Genomic DNA, 18,262 nt, shown 5'->3' with positions numbered 1-18,262 from the left:
CCGGCCCACCGGATGGACTTCCCATCCAAGGCCAGCTCCCTCCCATACTTCCCAGCTGGGTCACCTGGGGCAGAACCTCACCTCCGCTCCCACATGTGGACAATAGTCCCCTCCTTTGACAAAGTCCCCATAGACCTGTTGGCCAGTTTCAGTGATAGGATAGGTACCAGTTTACAGTTAAGTGCTCTGTGCACCTGCCGAGGGGCAAGACCACTGGGAGTGGTGGGTGGGAAGGGGAGGAGTCCGAAGTGGCCTGGGGGACTAGCCCAGATCTGTGACCTGGCCCGGCTGAGAAATGAGCCACTCCCCTCTTTGAAGGGCAGTCACAGCAGGCCACACCGTCCCAAGGGCCGGAGCAGCCAGGAGAGGCCCAGCTGCAGCATTTTCGGTGGTGGCCCTGCCGGTAGCCGCAGCCTGCCCCCCCACCGATGGAGTAGGGGCCTTGGGACTGCAAATGCCCCCACCTCCCAGCAAAGCCCAGTAGGCCTGTGTCACCAGGGTGGGTGGCTGTGGGTGGCCCGTGCGCCCGGGAACCTGTGCCTTTTGTGAGTCTCCGCAGGCTCCGTGACTCAGCACCCACCCTCCTCCCCCAGCTCTCCGCACAGCTGCAGGATAGTCTGGGGGCACCCCACCCCCAGTTGAGGGTGTGAGGACCGGCTCCCCTACAAGCCACAGGGGTCCTCACTGCAGGCAGGACTCTTGGCTCTGTTAGGTCCTGCGGCTTCTGGGCCTGGGATTCCTCAGAAGCCAGGAGAGTGAGGTGGGCTCTCCTCCAGGTGAGGGGCTGGGGGCTGGGGGCCGTCGGGCAGCCCTGCCTACAGGGGGAAGATTGACAAGCTACTCGGGTCTCAAAACCTCAGTTTCCTCATTTTTAAAGGCACACACCCGTAGAGCTTCTGTAAGGATTAAGTAAGAGACGCAGCAACAGCAACAGATAGTGACCGTTGTTACTAACAGTGTACCATGCCTAGGCTACACGGGAGGGAAACTGAGGCCCAACTGGTTGGTTTTGATCATGTTCCACAGTGAGGGGCATAATCCAGACCTCAACCTCCCCAACAGTCCGTGGCGCAAAGAAACTCGTCCACCCAGGTTGCTGGCCGTGCCCTGAGACACAGCGAGGTACCCAGGCTTGCCCGGCAGGAAGGGGGTAGAGCTGGCTGAGCCGAGCATGTGTGAGCACCCCCAGTGGGGACACTGCCAAGGCTCTGTGTCCAGCATCCCCATTCGCTCTCCCCCCAGAGCAGCTACTGGGAGGAGGCTCGCCCATCCTGAGCACCAGCTGTCTGCTTGGCCCACTGCCCACACCCATTAGGGGGGTGGCCCTGGACCAAGCTGGCCAAGTGGCCTGCAAGCCAGGTGCCGGCTCAGGGCCAGATTATGTCAATGAGGATCGGCTGGGCTCAACCAACTCAAGACGGAGAGTGAGTAAGTGGCTGGAGGGGGGACACCTCCAGGAAGGGGCATGGACCCTCAATGGGGCCTCGGGCCCCCGACAGGCCTCTCCCCTGCGCTCTGGAGCCCTGTGATGGCTGGGGCACAACTCCCACGGCTCCCACTGGTGCGGACATTAAGCTTGGCACTCAACCCTGACTACCCTCTCCAGCCACCTCTCCCTGGCTCCCAGAACACGCGCCCGCAGCTCTCAGAGCCGTCCTTTGCTCTTGCACATGCTGTGCCCTCTGCTCGGACCGCCGTCTGTCCAGTCAATGACCAATGCTTCCACCATCAGTGCCTCTCCCCGCCAAGCTGGAGCTCCTTTATTCTCAGGGATGGGAGCCACAGAAAAGGCTTTATTTACATGAGGAACCCGGGCCCTAGGACCCCGAGAACAGAGCCACTGGCTTTACGCATTGGGCCCCTTCTTAGCCCTGCAAGCTCCAAGGCCCCAGTCCAGTTTGGGCGGGCAAAAGGAAAGGCTGGCCTTCCAAGGGCGGCGCTCCTCCACCCCCGGAAGCGGCCCAAGGGGCCCCAGAAGGCAGACGAGGGCTCCCGGAGATGCGATGGCTCAGGAGAACCAGTGGCCCCCGTCTTCACACGGTGACCTCGGCTTTGCTGTTGGTGCTCAGGTGCCGGGGTCCGCGGCCCGCGCTGCCGTAAAGGCCAGGGGGCTGCGGGTTGAAGGCCTCGGGGAGCTTCTCCACGCTGAACTGGCGCCGGGGCACATGGCCGAGCCGCCGGGGTGCGGGGGAGGCCTGAGCCGCCAGGTGGCCGCGGGGGGCGGGCCGGGCCTGGCGGCTGGCGACCCAGGCCTTGTAGTGGCCCGACCGGGCAAGGCCGGCGGGGGGCGCATAGCCCGGCGGGGCCCAGGGGCAGGCGTCGAGCAGCGCGGGCAAATCCTCGCGCGGCCGCGGGACCCGCGCCGGGAGGGTCAGCGGGGCAGAGTCGGTCGCGGGAAAACGCTGGTAGAAGTCCTGTGGGGTGGTTTCTGCGGGGACAGCGGGGGCGCGCCAGAGAGCGAGGTCAGCCCCCGGAGGCGGGGCCCGAGCGACTCCGGGGATGGGGTAGGGAGAGGCCAGGCTTCAGGGGCGGGGCCTCAGCTTCTTTGGGCGGAACTGGGCGGGGGCATGCCTCGGGGGCGCCCCCCCCCGGCCCCCCCGCGGCTTGCGGGCGGGACAGGCCCGGGACCTGCCTCGCGGGTCTCCACGCCCCGGGCTCGGCTGCCGCCCTGGGGAATTAACCGGGAGGCCTGGTGAGGGGACGGGAGGTCGAGGCGCAGAAGCCGACCGGCTCCGTAGGCGCGATAAGGAAGCCGGCTGGAGCGCCGACCCGCAAGGCTGGGAACCGCGGAACTGCAACCGGGACCCCGAGCCTTGCTGTAATCTGGGAGCTTATTTACCGGGGGTGCAGCGCCCTGCGCTCCCCGCACAGGGCTCCCCGGCCACTCACCTGCGGCCTTGAGTCCGCCTGCCTTTAGGGTGGCGCCTGCCTTCAGGGTGGCATACTTGGCGAAGTCGGGCTGCAGGGTCATGTTGCCACCGCCCTGCAGCCTGGGGCCGCGCGGGGGTCCCGGTGTTGCTGACCCCAAGGGCACGTTGTTGGGGCGCTTCTTATCTGGAACGGGAAAGGGAAGGTGAGACCCGGCCTGCTGGCTGGAGGACACCCTCCACCGGCGCTAGCACTCTTTGTCCTCGCCCCAACTGCAGTTCAAGGAGAGCTGGTGTGGTGGCTGCTTCCGGGAGGAGAGAGGAACGGACTCTCCAGTGCCTGGGGCAGCGGCCTGGCCCCGAATAACGCGGATGACAGCAGCCAGCCCTGAGCGGCTGCGGCCCAGTGGATGACTCCCCAGCATGTTCAGCCTGGGCCAGGCACGGAGTCCCAGGACCTGCTTCTCATGAGAGGGAGTTAAGGTCTGAGAATCAGAACCCATGGGGGTGGGGGCGGTGTTGTCTCACCAACAAGAGACCAAGAGGGAGGCTCTAGCCTGGAGAAAAAGGCCCACAGGAGTCCACAGTTTGGTGCCAGGCAGTCCCCCTGGGTATGGAGCCAAGGCCTAGAGCCACAGCCTGAGCCAGGGATCCCTGAGTCTGGACCCTTCCTCACCAAGTCCCTGTGACTAGAAGTTGCAGGACACCAAGTGGGTCTCCCTTCACCAAGGGGAGCTGACCGGCGTGCCCAGCCCCCACTCACACACCTGCAGAGGCCACAGCTCATTCCTGTCGCCATACAGTCAGCTAAGAGCCTCTTCCCTCTCAGCCCCTGCCTTCTGCTGCTCCCAGGCCCTGTGCCCGTCCCCCAGCTTACACACCTGTGTGGTTGGGGGAGCTCCGGGGGAGACCATCACCCATCTGCACCTGGACACAGCTGCCCAGAGGTGGGCCCAAGGGTGGAGGCAGTGGCTCCTGGGGGTCCGGCTGCTTCAGAAGTTCTGTGAGTGTCCTGTGGGGAAGAGGGATGGGTTAGCCCTCCCCACCTCCTCCTTCCCCACCTGCCAGGCGGGGCCTATCCAAGGTCAGCGGCCACACTCTGTCACTCTTTCAACCTCTGTGGGCCTCCCTTCTGTCCTGTGGTTGATCTCACACATCTAGTTTCCACATCTGGTTTCCCCAACCTGGCCACTTCCAGGGCAGATCAGGAAAACTCTAACGAGGTCACCCGGCTTCTCAGACTCCCCTGCTCCCAGGGTCCATTCATCAGGACCCGCAGGGTTGGGCCTCCTTGGCCCATGAAATCTCTGCAGGTGTATCCGGTATACCAGGCCCCTGGATTTGGCCTGCGCCGGCGCTGGCGCCCTGTGCCAACAATTACCTTCCATCTCCTTCGGCAAAATTCCTACTCATTCTTCAAACCCCACCAGAATCCCTCCTCTTCCAGGAAGCCTTCTTTACCTGCTAACCTAACTCCCTTCCTGCAGCAGGGGCTTCTGCTGGGTCCTGGGACAAAGCTGTCACACAGGCACAGAGGGGAGGACAAATAGATAAAAGGGTAGGAGGAGCCAGGAGATCTCACAGTGGCAGCCCCGCACCCAAGACTACTGTGACCTTGGGTGGCCACCTCCCTGGTACCAGGACACCCAGTCCCACCCAGGTGTGATGGCTTCTGACTGAGCCTTCCCTGCAGACAGCCAGACCCGGCCTCCCACCCAGCTGCCTTTGGTGCCCAGAATCCATGGTTTTCTTCTGGCGCGTCTGGTCCTCCCTCCTTCTGGGGCTGGGGGCTCAAATGGCTGAAGCACAGGGAAGCACACTAGAGGAGGGGCCCCCTGGGGTAGGCGCTGTTTGGCTGCAAAGTGGCAAGAGCTGATCGTCACGCCCCGCCCACTCCTGGGCTGCTTGCCCCAGGGGTCGCGCCTCTGCACCAGCTCTCCCAAGCACCTGAGTGATTGTCATGCGGGGGAGGGGGGGGCAGGGGTCCAGCACACAGCCACACAAGAGCTTAAGCTGGGCTCCAGACCTCCCCGGAGAAGCAAAAAGAGGGCACATGGGAGCTGGAGCCCAGACAGAGGAAGGGACTGGCCTAGGCCACACAGCACATCCTGGGTAGCCATATCTTTCCGAAGCATCACCAGACCCGCTTCCCCGTGCCCTGTGGAGAAGTGGGCTCTAGAGGCAACGTGTCCGCTAGGTGGCCCAGCCACCACCCACCCCTGCACCCTCACGGCCCTCAGCTCCGCTGCCCCACACTCAGTCAAGGCACTGTCTTCTCCTTGCCCAGCATGAGGGGCTCCAAGTTCAGGACCGGCCCCCACCGCATCCAGGACCCAGGATGAGCGCCTCAGCTTTGCCACGGAGCCAGGGTTCCACTCCCAGCTCTGCCCTGCAGCTGTCCAGGAGACAGGGGTGCTGGGGAGTGCCTAGGAAGCCCTCATCCCCTGCCCCTGAAGTCTACGAGGCAGAAAGCATCCACACCTGGCCTACCCAGGCATGGGGGCGTCTCTCTATTGTCACCTCTAATACCAGCCTGTCGCATACCCAAGGGAGCCCAGATCTGGGTGAGGAGGGCACAGGCCCCAATACATGGCGAGGGGGGGGCACGTGAGCATGTCAGGGTGGGGATAGAGTTCCAGAGCAAGGACACAGAGTCCCCATTAGAGCCGAGACCCCACTTGTAGACCCCACTTCCCACAAAGCTCAGACTCAGTTAGCACCTGTCCTGGCCTCAGCAACAACGAATCTGTGTCCCCCACATTTCCAGCGCCTTCCTACACCCGGAGAGACGCTGACCCCTGTCAGGGAAGGGATGCGTTGTGTATGGAGTGGAGCGGGGAGGCAGGAGGCCTTCTCCCCAGGGAAAGAAGGTCAGGCCTGAGTCACAACTATGGGGGTGGGGTGGAAGGGAGGGGGGAGTGGGGAGAGAAGCAGGAGGCGAGAGACCTAAGAGGGCTACAGAAAATGCCCCTTCCTTTCCCTCCGATGGGGACCGAGACGCCCAATGCTACATCAGCCTACGCTACCCCGCACTAGTAGGTCTCAGGCTCCAGGCCCCGTCTCTGGGGTGCGCGGTCGTGGTGCCCTCTGTCCAGGGCGACCAGCCCTCCCGCCCACTCCGGAGGAGGCGGGAGCCGCGGGGGAGGAGGGCTCAGCACCCAGCTCCCTCCGGAAGGTCAAGGGGAGACGGTATCAGCTGTCTCCCTCCACGAAGTGGGGATGGGGGAGTAACAGACCTGGAGACAGAAACAGGAAGGAAAACCCAGGAGGAGGGGGCTGCCGAGAGGACGAGAGTTTCCAGACGGGCGGGAAGGATGAAGGAGGGCGAGGGGGCGCCCACCGGTCGGGAAGGCCCGTCCAGGCGCGGCGGGCGGGGGACCCCGGGCCCGGGGCTGGCGCGCGCTCACCTGGTCACCGTGCGCCGCGCGCGCGGGCTGTGCGCCCTCTCCAGGCCCAGGCGCGCCCCGATGCCGGCCAGCACGAGCAGCGCAGCGACGCCGCACACCGCGTAGACGGCCGTGTGGCTGCGCTCGCGGCCCGGGTCCCGGGGCGCGGCGGCGTCGCGGGCACGCGCGGGTGGCCGGCCCGTCTGCACCCAGGCCGGCGTGTCGTAGTTGGAGCAGCGGCTCTGGTCGAGGCGCCGCGGCCCGTCGTGGCAGCAGAAGCGGTAGCCGCACGTGCCGCAGCAGAAGCTGTAGGCGCCGGAGCTGCAGTTGAAGGGCGGGTCCCACTGGCCCATCACGTCGTAGTAGCCGCGGCAGCGGTCGCCCCCGGCCGGGGCCGCCGTGCCGGGCTCCTCCGCGGGCTCCTGCGCCTCGGGGGCCCCCGCGCGGCCCGACGGCGGCCGCGCCAGCAGCAGCGCCAGCCCGAGCGCGAGCCGGAGCCCCAGCCGGCCGCCGCCGCCGCCGCCGCCCCGCAGCCCCCGCGCCCCGGCCCGCTCCATCGGGCCCGCGCCTTCGGCTACAGCGGCCCGCGCATGGCGGCGCGCCGCGGCTCCCTGCCGCCCGGCCTCCGGGCCGGCTCCTCCGCGCCCTCCGGGACCGCGCGGGCCCCGCCGCCTGGGCGCCGGCTGCGGCGGACGCCTCCTCGGCGGTCACCTTCCTCCTCCGACCCCGGAGCCGGGTAGCCACGGCCCAGAGCTCGCGGGGCCGCCCCTCCGGTGGGCGCGTCCCCCGCCGACTCACTTCGGAGCCGAGCCCGCGGTCCTCGCTCCGGGACGCCCCCCGGGGCCGGGCGGCCAGTCCTCTCCCGCGCGCGGTCCCCGGCCTCTCCCCGGCCTGGCGGGCGTGCGTGGCCCGGGCCTAGCGGGGGCGGCGGGCCGCCCGACTCCGCTGCCTTCCCGCCGCCCGCTCCGCGCAGCCCGCGCTCTGGCTGCGGCTCGGGCTCCGCGCGGGCTCGGGCGGGCGGGGGAGGGAGGGAGCGAGGGGAGGAGGGCGGGCGGGCGCGAGGCAGAGCCGGGGGAGGAGCGCGGCCGCCGCGAGGGGAGGGAGGGGGCGCGGCAGGGCCCGCACCGCCGGGTCGCCCCCGCGGGGACCCTCCCCGAGGACCTCCCCGAAACATTCCTCGGAACTGGGGGCTCCAGGGCCTTCAGCTGATGCTCTCAGGACTGTTACTTCGGACGCAGGCCCGCGGGAGTGCGCCTCGGTTGTACAGGTGCGGGGACTTAGGGGACAGAGAGTCCCGGGAGGGTCGTTGGCGCTCCCACCCTCTCCTCCTCCTTCCCATCCTCTCCGTCAGTTCTGGCCGGGACAGAGTGTGACAGGTGGCAGGTCCTTTCCCCACTCTGCGCCTCGATTTTCCCGCCCTTCGAATGGGAAGGAAACCCCGAGCAGAGCCGCGCCACAGAGCCAAGTACGGGTCGTCTCTGTGCCGCCTGGAGCGCAGCGTTACCCCTGGGCCGTGCGCCCTGGTCCCCAAACCTCTTAGACCCCGGATTGGGGCCCTGGGGTGTCCCCATTTCTACGCATGGTCTGGTCCGCGTCCTCCCGGGATCTCTTGGCTATCCCAGGTGTGTGGGGGGAGGAAATTAGGCTGGACCCAGACTCCGCTGCGGGGGGCGGGGCCGGGCCAGGGGGCGGGGCCAGCGGCGGACCCTCCGCTCCGCCCCACTAAGGACGCTCAGGTGCCCCCAGCCAGCCCCCGGAGAAGGGGGAGAAAGGCGGTTTGGAACTTGGGCTTAGCACGGAGATGTTCCATGGTGTTTTCGAAGCTGAGTTTAAGTGGAAAATGTGACCGATCCGGGGCGCCTTGCTTCTCTCTGCCTCAGTTTCTCATCTTAACAACAAAAACTCTTCGGGGAGGTGGGTGGTGGGCAGATTCATAATCCACCCCTTCGCGGAGGCAGGGGCCAGTATGGTGCCTCCCACTATCCAGAGGGGAGCACCAGGAGAGCAAGGGCTGGGCGTCCTCTGCGCCCCAGTGCTCCCAAACCGCGCTGTATCTGCTACATGCATGAATGAATGAATGAACGAATGATGTGACTTTAGCGTCTAGTTTTTGTAAGATTTGGGCTCCTAGGGTTCTCCCTGCTCCCCTTGGCATGTTGTGTTCACTCAGCGACTGGGATCAGCTTATAAAAATGGAGGAAGCAGAGGGGGAAGGAGAAGGATTTACATTTAAAGGAGGATCAAGTCCGCGTGTTGTGGAGATGAGGGGCTGACAGGCTAATTTCAGGTATTAATGCCTAGAGGCCCTCCCTCCTCGGGGTCATTCCTCCGGCCCAGTCCAGAGATAGCCGGCTCCCTCCTCCTCCCCCTGCCACACTCTTCTGATCCGTCTCAGAAGACCCTACCCCGTTAGAAGACTATCACAATTTTAGAGCCAAAGAAAATAGATGAGCAAAGCAATGAAGTGAAATTGCCTTAATCCCATCACCAGGGACAACTGAGGCTAAAATAAGCCCCACTTTACATACTGTTTTTTAGTGACTCGTTTTTTTAGTTTACTTTGTGCTGTCAAACTTTCCATTTGTTATTCTGTTTAGAACTTAGTTGCTATATTCCTGGTTCAGCCATTCTTGGTCCCTGGAGGCCCGGGTCGGGGGTGTTGTTCTAGAAAGGGACTCCATGGCACAAACTGTCCGGTTTGTATCACTGTCCGCACCATGCCCTGCAGTTTACCAGGGCTCTCAGGGGGACTGCTTCTTCCCTTTTCTCACCCTATGGCTGGACACTAGGTTTAAGAGGCTTGTCTCTGTCCCCCGGGACTGTGGCCTCATCCCAGGTAGGATGGCCTTACTGCGCCCAGAGCTTCCAGTGCTCCACCCTGGGTCCCTTCCCCGCCCCCCCCTTCTTTAAAAAAAAAAATATTTTATTTATTTATTTGACAGAGGGAGAAAGATCACAAGTAGGCAGAGCAGCAGGCTGGGGCGGGGGAAGCAGGCTCCCTGATGTGCAGAAAGCCTCATGTGGGGCTCGATCCCAGGACCCTGAGGTCATGACCTGGGCCAAAGGCAGAGGCTGACTTAACACACTAAGCCACCCAGGTGCCCCCTGGGGCCCCTCTCTTATCCCACTGTCCTGGCACCATTGGGTGCCCCGCTGAGATTCCAGCCCCTGTTACTGCCATCAGGTCCACTTATATTTATATATATATGTGTGTATATAATATATGGTTATAGATCATATATATCATACATAGGTCATATATATCATATACACATGATATATATGATCGTTTGTCCACTGAAGGAGCTGGATCCCAAATGACAGCCCCTCGCCCCCCCAGCGGATGTCCAGCCTCCGGCTCCTCCCCACATCCAAGGCTTCCTCCTGGTCTCGGCCTGGCTCAGTGGTCAGCCAGTAACCATAGATGCCCACATCTACCAGGCCATAAGACAGACTCATGCCCTCTCAATATTAACACAAAGCGTGGGGGCAGGCGGTTGGGGGGGGAACAGATGCAGAGACAGATCAGGGCTGACTGACTGAACCTGGGATCTGGCCATTCATTCGGCTGGCGCTGCCCCTCGGGTGCCTGGCCATTTGCTGACCATCTGGAAATGGAACAGCCCAGCTAAGGAGTGACCCCTTGGCCCAGGTTATCCTCCCTGGACCCTAAGGTCTTTCTCTTCAGTAAGGTACCAGAGCGCCCGTCTCTTGGCTCCTTTGCCTGCCCCCCCAAGCCTGTGTCACCAAAAATCGCCCATTGATCCAGGCTTAAAATAACCCCTGGCATCTGCAGCAGGCCCCACGGGGCGGGCAAAGGAGCCGTGTCTCTGTGCCTGAAGGGCACCCGCCCCGCCCCCAGCTCTGAGCACCGGCAGCTTGAGTGTGAGGGTGTCTGCGTGTGCTTCTGGATGTGAGTGAGAGTGCATGTCTGGGGGCAGCCTCTTTATGAGCCCTTCCTTCCACCATGGACAAGTGCGTGCACATGTGTGTGTGTTGGTGTGCGTATCCCAGGGCATCCTTCATGGTTGAGTCCTTGCCTGGTGTCTGGCTCTGGCTGTGCAAGGCTCAGGGTCCTGAGAAGTCATGGACATTAGGGAAAGCCCGGCAGGGGTCTCAGTGTCCCCATTTTATTTTATTTTTATTTTTATTTTTTATTTTTTTAAGATTTTATTTATTTATTTGACAGACAGAGATCACAAGTAGGCATAGAGGCAGGCAAAGAGAGAGCAGAGAGCTGAGCAGAGAGCCCGATGTGAGGCTCGATCCCAAGACCCTGAGATCATTACCTGAGCTGAAGGCAGAGGCTTAACCCTCTGAGCCACCCAGGTGCCCCCAATGTCCCATTTTAGACTGAAGGTCAGTGACCAGTCTGCCCAGCCCTGGGCCAGGGAATTTGGGATTTCCTAGAGACAAACCCAAGACCCAGAGAGCGGAAATGGCTTGCTGTAACTGGCGCACAGCCAGGAAGGACCAGGGTCTGACTTGGAACCTGAACTATGAGCCTCAAGCCTATTTCTGACCAGTTTATTTATTTATTTTTAATTTTTTTAAAAGATTTTATTTATTTATTTGACAGACAGAGATCACAAGTAGGCAGAGAGGCAGGCAGAGAGAGAGGAGGAAGCAGGCTCTCCGCAGAGCAGACAGCCTGATGCGGATCCCAGGACCCTGGGATCATGACCTGAGCCGAAGGCAGAGGCTTTAACCCACTAAGCCACCCAGGCACCCCTATTTCTGACCAGTTTAATACAAAAAAGAGAGCAGTGGGAAGTTCTGGCCCAGAGGCCAGTCAAGGGTTCCTACAGCCCGATAACACACTCCATGCCTGACGATGCCTGATGTACCCGGACTCCTACAGGAGCCCCTGGCCTTCCCTGTGCCCCGACTCCTACAGAAGCCCCCTGTTCCCAGCCCCTCACAAGGAAGGCTCCTACTTATCCTTCATTTTGGAGACAGACTAAGGCGGGTTGGGATTCCTGCTCTAATAGGACAAGCCAATCTTTCTAGGCCTGTTTTCTTTCAGCTAGCACCTCTCTGGCCGGGCTGCAGGGAGAAGCCAGTCCCCCCCCAAACCCCATGGAGAAACACGCAGGTACAAGCTGTCCAGTGCGAGCTCCCACCTCCAAGGCGCTGAGACAGTGATTGCCATGGTGGGTGCCGTCCCTAAGCCTCCACGGTCCCGTTCCCAAGCCCATTTTTCTCCCATTTCTTCCGTGATAGAGGGCTGCCCAAAAAACAGCGATTCTAGAGAAAAATGGACTCCCTGCTGGCACCGATGCCTAAGCCAGTGCCGGGAGCAGGTCGGGAGGGGAGGGCCCGTGGCTCCTTTGTCTCCCTGAGAGGCAGCTTGTGACTCAGGCTCCAGCTGCCTGTGGGAGGGAGGGGGCACCCAGGCGGAGGTCCTGAGGGAGCAACATGGCGGAGGGGAGGGGTGCTGGGAGCGGGGCTTAGCCTCCAGTCCCAAATCCTGGAGCACCCTCTCCCCGGAGCTCCCCTCCCCAGCCTCAGGGAGTCGCGCTGCAGACATCACAGCTGGAATTCCCTGATTAACAGCCCCCCCCCCCCACCTTCCAAAGGCCCCGGTGAATATGCAGATCTGGACTGGCCACGAAGTCCCTACGACGGGAATAGATTCAGAGAGGACAGAGCTCAGCGGAGGCCACACAGCGCGTCCCCCAACCCGCCCCCGTCCCCGGCCTGCCGATTCCTGGACACGATTCTGAGGTCAGCTCCCAGCCCACAGCGGTTTTTGCGCCCCTCGACAGAGACGCCTCGCTCCCAGGCCGGGGCCATGCCCTGCATCTGGCCCGGGACGCTCGTGAGGACGGGAACCCCGCGTGAGGGTTTGGAGAAGGTTCTGGTGGTCTTGGTCCCGCCTCTCGTCGGGGGCCGCCCTTTCTCCTCGCCCCTTGGCCTTCAACCCCTTCCTTCTACTTGCCCCGACCCCGCCCCTTTCCGACTCCCCGGGGGCTCGGTGCCCTTCAGCCCCGCCTCCCTCCCGACCCCGCCCGCAGCCGCGCCCCCAGCCGCGTCCCCGCCCGCTCGGTCCTGCGGCCCCGCTCCCGCCGCTCCGCGGCTTCGGGTCCAGGTGCCTCCTGCTGGGCTGAGCGCGGAAGCTGCGGAGCTAGACTTTCGCCTGCCCCGAGTCCTCCTGGATCTCTGATTCTCTGCGGCTCAGGGGAGGTGGAGGAGACGTTCCGGGACCCCCTGTAGCGTTGCCTGGGCAGCTTCCCCGCCCTACCGAGTCCCGGGAAAGAGGATGGGCCTGGAACAGGGACATCTGTGTCCTCCCCGCTCCTCCCCGACCCTCCTTCCGCGGGACCCCGGGCCGTCGTTCCTACCCCACCCCCACCGCCACCCCCGGGTGGGGACCTGGCCGCTGGGGAGGAGGTAGAGACCCGAGGGAGGCAGATTCCTGCTCTGGGTGGGCAAAAACGGAACCTCAGCCGCCCCCAAAAAAGCAAATGGGAGTGAGCTCGCACCCTGTGCCCAGAGGAGTGCCAGAGGGGTCTGGTGAGACACTAAATGGTGGGGTTGGAGAAGCACCTGGGGTTCCCTGAGGAGGGATGGATGCCTCCCAGGAGCCGAGGGACAGGCAGGAGCGCAGGCAAGGTTGTGACACAGCCCCACCGGGCACTGAGGTCAGGGTACCCACTCTCCAGCTCCCCGCCCCGGGGCCCTGCTTCTTGACCCTTTTGTGCCCGCCCTCTCCTCTGCACCTTTGCACACAGTCCCCTGGGCCAGGAATGCCTATTCTCCGCTCCATCCCAGCAGGAAAAGTGGGCAAGGCTCAGGGCATACTTCCTACGGTCGAAAGCACTTCCTAGATGCTGGTCAGTCAACCCCCGTGCCCGCGGCAGGGATCGCCCTGTCCTGTCGTTATGTCCCACTCCTTCTCTCCCACTGAACCAGGACCTAATGGCAGGGCCCGAGGCTGACCTCCAAGCATTGGCCAGAATGGCGCTGGCCCAGAGCAGGTGTGTTTGGATCTGGTGTGACCAGTGGAGCAGTAAACAAATGGCGAGTGGCAGGACCAGCTCTGGGAAACTCAGTTTCCAGAGGAATTTCCGAGGGCTGGTGACTCCGGAAGTGTCTCCATCCCAGGGAAAGGAGGAGACGGAGGCACTCTAGGGTCCTTCTACTTGCCACATGACCTCTTTGATCTCCGAAGGGGGCTTGGCCCTTGGGCTCCATTTCAGAGATGAGGAGGCAGGCTCTGAGGGAAGGCCTGTGTGGGGCAGTCCTTGCCAAGAGACCTCGGAGGCAAGGGGTCAGGTGTCTCCTCCAGGGCCTCCCCTGCTGGGCCGCCCCACCCCCACCCTGACCCCAGAGCCTAGGGCTGCTGGGCAGGAAGTGAAAGGTGCCTGCAGGAAGCCCCAGGAGGAACTGAGACTTGAGCCAGCCCTGCCTCCACCTGCCCGGGGCCCTGGGGACCTCAGGGAAACCAGAGCCTCCTTCAGGAAAAACTGGGCCAGAAACCCAGGCTGGGGGGAGGGGAAGCTGCTTCCCTAGATCCCCACCCCAACCAGCAGTTCTTCCAGAGTCTATCTTGGGTCCCTTTTAAAGCAAAAAGAGACCAGTTGGGGAGAAACATCTTTGAGGAGTGACGCAAGCAAGTAGTCAAGCCCGGAATGGATTCCTGGAGTCCGTCGCCCTCAGGAAGGGCACCTGGGCCTTCTGGACAGGGGTGCCGGGCAGGGGCCGAGCCTCTCTAGCCCAGCTCCACCAGGGTGGGCAGACTGTAGCTTGGGCCAGATCCTCTCACTCACCTCCAGGGCCTTTTTTTTCCTATCTGCACAATGGGACATCTAATCCCTGTTGGCAGACATGAACTGGTCCAGATTTTTAGGAAACCAAGTCAACCCACAGGGGCCATAAAAAAACTCAGGCAAAGGTTTAGGTCAAGGAGGCAGCGCCACCTCAGCTACAGTAGTAAAAGCTCAAAACAACCCAGTACTCAAGTGGAAGCCTTTACAAATGTTGAAAATCTTGTTGGTGAAGTGTTGAAAGACCAGACAAAACACATCAAATATGACAGCCACGGTACGAATTTATGCGCGTAGAATGATTACAGCCACTGGGGCTCACGGGTCATTTCTCCATGGCCTCCACCCTGGATCACTGCCCTGAATTTTCCAAAGCGTTTACAAAGTATTTGTCTCGGTGTTTTTCTAATAAAAAGAAACACAAAAACAGAAACTTTTAAAAAAGCGAACAAGGGGTGCCTGGGGGGCTCAGTCGGTTGGGCGTCTGACTTGGGCTCAGGTCACGATCTCAGGGTCCTGAGTTGGTGTCCGAGCTCCATGGGGGGGGCTCCCTGCTCAGTGGGGAGTCCGCTTCTCCCTCCCCCTCTGCCCTTGCCCCACACTCATCCTCTCCAATGAATAAATAAAACCTTAAAAAAAAAAAGAAAAAAGCAATCAAATACCCACGCCCCTCCTCCAGGTGCTGTCCATAAGATCAAAAGCTGTGACTTCATTGAAGGCTTCTTAGAAAACACTTCCTGGGACACAGAGCCAGAGACTGAAACCCCCCGAGTGGTGGGGTCCTTTCCCGGGGGCTGGGGGACACTGGCCCCCTCGTTGCCCACGCCTCCCCCCGCTTCTGCTCCTGGTTCTTCTCCAAGGAAACTCCCTTCTGTTATTTGCCAAGTCTTCTCCCTCTCTGGGTCTCAGTTTCCTTATCTGTAAAATGGTGGGGTGTGGACAAGGATCTTTTCAGGTTCTTTCAAGTCCTTCTCCTCGTACAGCAGACAGCGACCGGCCTGGAGAAACACTTTGCATCCAACACCTCCCCACCCCCACCCCCCGACCCCAATTTTTCAGAAATGGAAACCGAGACCAGAGAGGAAGCTGGGGTGTGGCTGGGACACAGTGGTGCCAGAGGTTTGCATGTCTGGACCCCAGAGGGGTTTTACCTCCACGGCCCAGCCCCCTGCTCTGGTACAAAAGGTGAGTGGGAGGCAGAGGGGGACAGGAACAGCATAGGCTCTCCAGTACCCAGATGAAGTGGAGTGGAGGTCTGGGCCCATGCTGGGCCAGCTTCCCACCCTCCTGCCGACTGCCAGCCACCTGACCTTGCCCCAGCCACCTGGCAGCTTGCAGAGAGGGGCATCTGGGATGAATTCAGGGAGAGAGTGGTTTAGGAGGAGTTAAATTGGGTATCAGGGTGCTGGGGGCTCCAGGCCGTCTTCTGGACTGAGAAGCCGGTGGCCAGGAAGGGTGGGTATCGGCCAGGAGGCTGTGCTGGGCAGCTCAGGGAGAAGTGGGCAGAAAGGCATCAGATGCATGGAACAGAACATGACCAAGGCCCTACAGTGGGACAAATGGGACCCAAAACTCCATCTTCTACTTCGTAGTCCATGTTCCTTCAGAGGGTGCTAACCTGTGACAAGTTCCAAGGACTGTCCAGGACAGAGTCCGGGTCAGGAGGTTCTAACTCTGTAGGAGAGCCGGCAGGAGATGCAGTGCCTGACCGAGTACGGCGTGGTCCACAACTCGAGGAGATGGTCTCAGTCCCAGGCCCCAGAGCAAGGGCACTGCTGTCAGAGGAGCAATTCCACTGGGAGATTGGGTGACCCCAGGGGCTGGCACAGAATGGCCGAGTGACCATAGCACTTGGGGCCCAGTGCTTCAGGAGGGCAGGCCACAGAGAGAGGGAGCTCAAGGGACATCAGGTCCAGCTGGTTCAAGGCCACAGGTCTGCTCTGGCTTCTGAACAAAGGAGCCCCTTGGTGGTCCTGAGCCTTTCCCTGTGTACAGCTGAGCGCACCTCGGAGACAGCTGGGACTCCAGGTGGCCTCTGAGAGAGGCTCGGCAGCGTGCCTTCAGCGTGAGCCCGCAGTCCAGCCCAGGGGGGCTGGAGACTTCCTCCCAAGGGCAAGCCTGGGGCTCTGGAAGCTGCTACCAGGGTGAAAAATGGCATCGCAGGTCCTAGAAGGTTGGGCCAAGCTCAGGGTTGGCCCTCGGGTACAGATACCTGAGAATTAGCACAATGCAGGCTCTTTGTGACAATCAGAATCATTGTGTATTAAATCCTGAAGCAAACCTGTGGGCTGGTTACTCCTTGCTACCATTTGCTTCCGTTAGAAGCAGGACAGCTGGGAGCGCACGTATTAAAGAGATCCGTCCCCGACTGTAAATTAAGCGTCCTCCTACCAGATCCTTCTCCTAGATCCATTCTGGTGGATCGTGGCTTCCCTGCACTTAGAGAAAAACCTCCTACGCCATGTGCCCCAGCCACTCAAAAGCACAGGAGCTCAGCCACAACCTTCGAGGGCCGCCAAAGATGGTCTGGTTTTAAGCCAAATGCTATGGTGCGGTAGGGCCGCCACGCCTGCCGTCTGAGGTCTGTAGTCTGTGGCTCTGCGGGGTTAGCCGGGGAGCAGCGTGGTTCCCAGAAAAGGGGCAGGTGGGCACGGGAGTGGGGGGGGTGTGAAGAGCCGAATCCAACCTCCAAGCCCCTGGCTGACGGCCCACTGGGGGGACAGGGGCCACCTCCTGCCCCCTCCGTCGCTACTGCTGCTCAGGGCCGGCTGTCTTGGTGGTCACCAGCTCAGTGGAACCCAGCTCTGTGGCTGGCACAGGGACACTGTGGGCAGGTGGGGTGTTGGCTGTGTCTTCTCTGGTTGGAGGCCAGATGGGAGCGGTGGCATCAAGGGGTCCCGGGGGGAGGATGGTGACATGGTCCAGGGTCTCTGGTGGGGAGAGGTGGGGAATGCACGGTCAGGATTGCGTCACAGCCCTTCCCCACCCCTGCGCAGGAAGCCTCACTGGAGGGAGAGCTCTGGACGGAGCCATTAGTCCCGAAGCTCCTTGGCAGGGGTGCGGAGGGGTGGCAGGTCATGGGGCCTCGGGACAGGAAGTGCAGAGCGGGCTGGCAAAATGGGAAGTGCGGGGGAAGGGAGAAGCGGGGGAGCCTTGGCTCTCGGGCTCCGAGGGCTCCGGGAAGCCTGAGTCGTGTCCCTCCCGGGGGAATCGACCCGAGGCCTTCAGCGCCCGCCCCAGAGCACGGCCCCCGCTGCAGGCTCCCTCCCAGCTCCCAGGCCCGGCTTTACTTACTGCGGGGTTGCGGCTCCGGAGTCTCTGGGGGAGCCCCCGCGCGCAGCCGCCGCCGCCGCCACCGGCAGCCCAGCAGGCCCACCAGGACCAGGGCCAGCGCCAGGCCCAGCAGCGCGGGGGCGCCGAAGAGCAGCGCGGGCAGCGGCAGCGCCGCCTCGGCCTCCGCCGCGCCCCCCGGGCCCACCGACTCCTGCGGCTGCAGCGCCGTCCCGGGCGCCGGGCTGTTGCTGGCCCCCACTGCTGGGGGAAGGGACGGAGAGGGAGGGCAGGGGGAGGAGGGAAGAGACGGCGGGGGAGGGGAAGGGTCGGAGGGAGGCAAGGCTGGGCCAGGGAGGCGAGAGGGGGCCGGGCGGGTGGACAGGGGGTGGGGAAGACAGGGAGCGGTGAGCGCCACGTGGGGACCGCAGGTCCCCATGCAGGCCCCCTGCTTACAGCCCCCCATCAAACTGGTCACCGCGCCCCTTCCCCATCGTGGGGCCGGGGGCGGGGGAAGGGGGGGAGAGACCATGCTTGCTGCTCCTGGGTGCCAGCGGGGCTGGTAGGGGGACCCTCTCTCCCCCCACCAGGACGGCCCTGCTCCCCAGCTGGCCCGACTGGGCGGGCTCTTACCCGGTCTCGGTTCTGGCGTCCGGAAGAGATTGCAGGCCACGCAGTTTCGGACCAGAGGGTCAAAGCACTGGGCCTGGACGCACTGTGTGGGGGCCGGGCTGTCCCTGCCCCTCCTGTTCCTGGCCCCTCTCCTCTTGCTGCCCATGTTGCCTCACTCCCGGCCCACCGAGTCTGGCTTCAGAGGAGGAAACCGGGAGGGGCCACCACCCACTGTGCCCCGCCCCACCCTCCTGCCTGCTGGGGTGGGACCACTGTCCCCCGGGGCCCCAAGGCCCTGCACCCCCTACCTTCTCTTTCTACCTGCGGTTCCTCCATTCAACCGCTCAACCATCACCCC

The 18,262-nt window shown here is 62.6% G+C and overlaps 2 protein-coding genes and 1 long non-coding RNA gene across 5 annotated transcripts; 1 reads left to right on the top strand and 2 right to left on the bottom strand.

Moving 5' to 3' along the window:
- Nucleotides 1-1,728: 1,728 nt before the first annotated feature.
- SHISA8 (shisa family member 8) lies at nucleotides 1,729-6,825 on the bottom strand. Its single transcript, XM_082740020.1, has 4 exons — nucleotides 6,275-6,825; nucleotides 3,749-3,879; nucleotides 2,890-3,054; nucleotides 1,729-2,428 (listed from the first exon to the last, which is right to left on the bottom strand). Exons 1-4 carry the CDS (start codon nucleotides 6,808-6,810, stop codon nucleotides 2,034-2,036), a joined length of 1,227 nt encoding a protein of 408 aa, XP_082596146.1. The 5' UTR covers nucleotides 6,811-6,825; the 3' UTR covers nucleotides 1,729-2,033.
- Nucleotides 6,826-7,292: 467 nt separating this feature from the next.
- LOC309869257 lies at nucleotides 7,293-16,456 on the top strand. The gene is made up of 3 exons (XR_014314055.1): nucleotides 7,293-7,520; nucleotides 11,280-11,406; nucleotides 11,833-16,456. It is a non-coding gene; the product is annotated as an uncharacterized lncRNA (long non-coding RNA).
- TNFRSF13C (TNF receptor superfamily member 13C) lies at nucleotides 14,289-18,198 on the bottom strand. Of its 3 annotated transcripts, none has more exons than XM_082740065.1 (3): nucleotides 17,926-18,198; nucleotides 17,317-17,553; nucleotides 14,289-16,952 (listed from the first exon to the last, which is right to left on the bottom strand). In XM_082740065.1, the coding sequence occupies exons 1-3, from the start codon at nucleotides 18,068-18,070 to the stop codon at nucleotides 16,771-16,773; spliced, it is 564 nt and encodes a 187-aa protein (XP_082596191.1). In that variant the 5' UTR covers nucleotides 18,071-18,198; the 3' UTR covers nucleotides 14,289-16,770. The 3 variants fall into 3 exon arrangements, with proteins under 3 accessions (XP_082596191.1, XP_082596189.1, XP_082596190.1); XM_082740063.1 differs by having other exon boundaries at nucleotides 17,317-17,637; nucleotides 17,926-18,162; XM_082740064.1 differs by having other exon boundaries at nucleotides 17,317-17,556; nucleotides 17,926-18,162.
- Between the last annotated feature and the right edge of the window lie 64 nt (nucleotides 18,199-18,262).

Source organism: Mustela nivalis, assembly GCF_964662115.1.
Source record: "Mustela nivalis genome assembly, chromosome: 7".
In the NCBI taxonomy this organism is placed as follows: Eukaryota; Metazoa; Chordata; class Mammalia; order Carnivora; family Mustelidae; genus Mustela; species Mustela nivalis.
The sequence above is the reverse complement of the archived record's forward strand: the minus strand, read 5'-3'. Positions and strand labels throughout refer to the sequence as shown.

What these genes read in the sequence shown, in the direction of transcription:
- SHISA8 (XM_082740020.1), bottom strand. Translation starts at nt 6,810, where the DNA reads ATGGAGCGGGCCGGGGCGCGGGGGCTGCGGGGCGGCGGCGGCGGCGGC. An exon ending in GAGCTCCCCCAACCACACAG is followed by an intron (nt 3,055 to 3,748) that starts GTGTGTAAGCTG and finishes TTCCCGTTCCAG; the next exon opens with ATAAGAAGCGCCCCAACAAC. An exon ending in AGGCGGACTCAAGGCCGCAG is followed by an intron (nt 2,429 to 2,889) that starts GTGAGTGGCCGG and finishes CTGTCCCCGCAG; the next exon opens with AAACCACCCCACAGGACTTC.
- TNFRSF13C (XM_082740063.1), bottom strand. Translation starts at nt 18,070, where the DNA reads ATGGGCAGCAAGAGGAGAGGGGCCAGGAACAGGAGGGGCAGGGACAGC. An exon ending in GACGCCAGAACCGAGACCGG is followed by an intron (nt 17,638 to 17,925) that starts GTAAGAGCCCGC and finishes TCCCTGGCCCAG; the next exon opens with CCTTGCCTCCCTCCGACCCT. An exon ending in TCCGGAGCCGCAACCCCGCA is followed by an intron (nt 16,953 to 17,316) that starts GTAAGTAAAGCC and finishes TCTCCCCACCAG; the next exon opens with AGACCCTGGACCATGTCACC.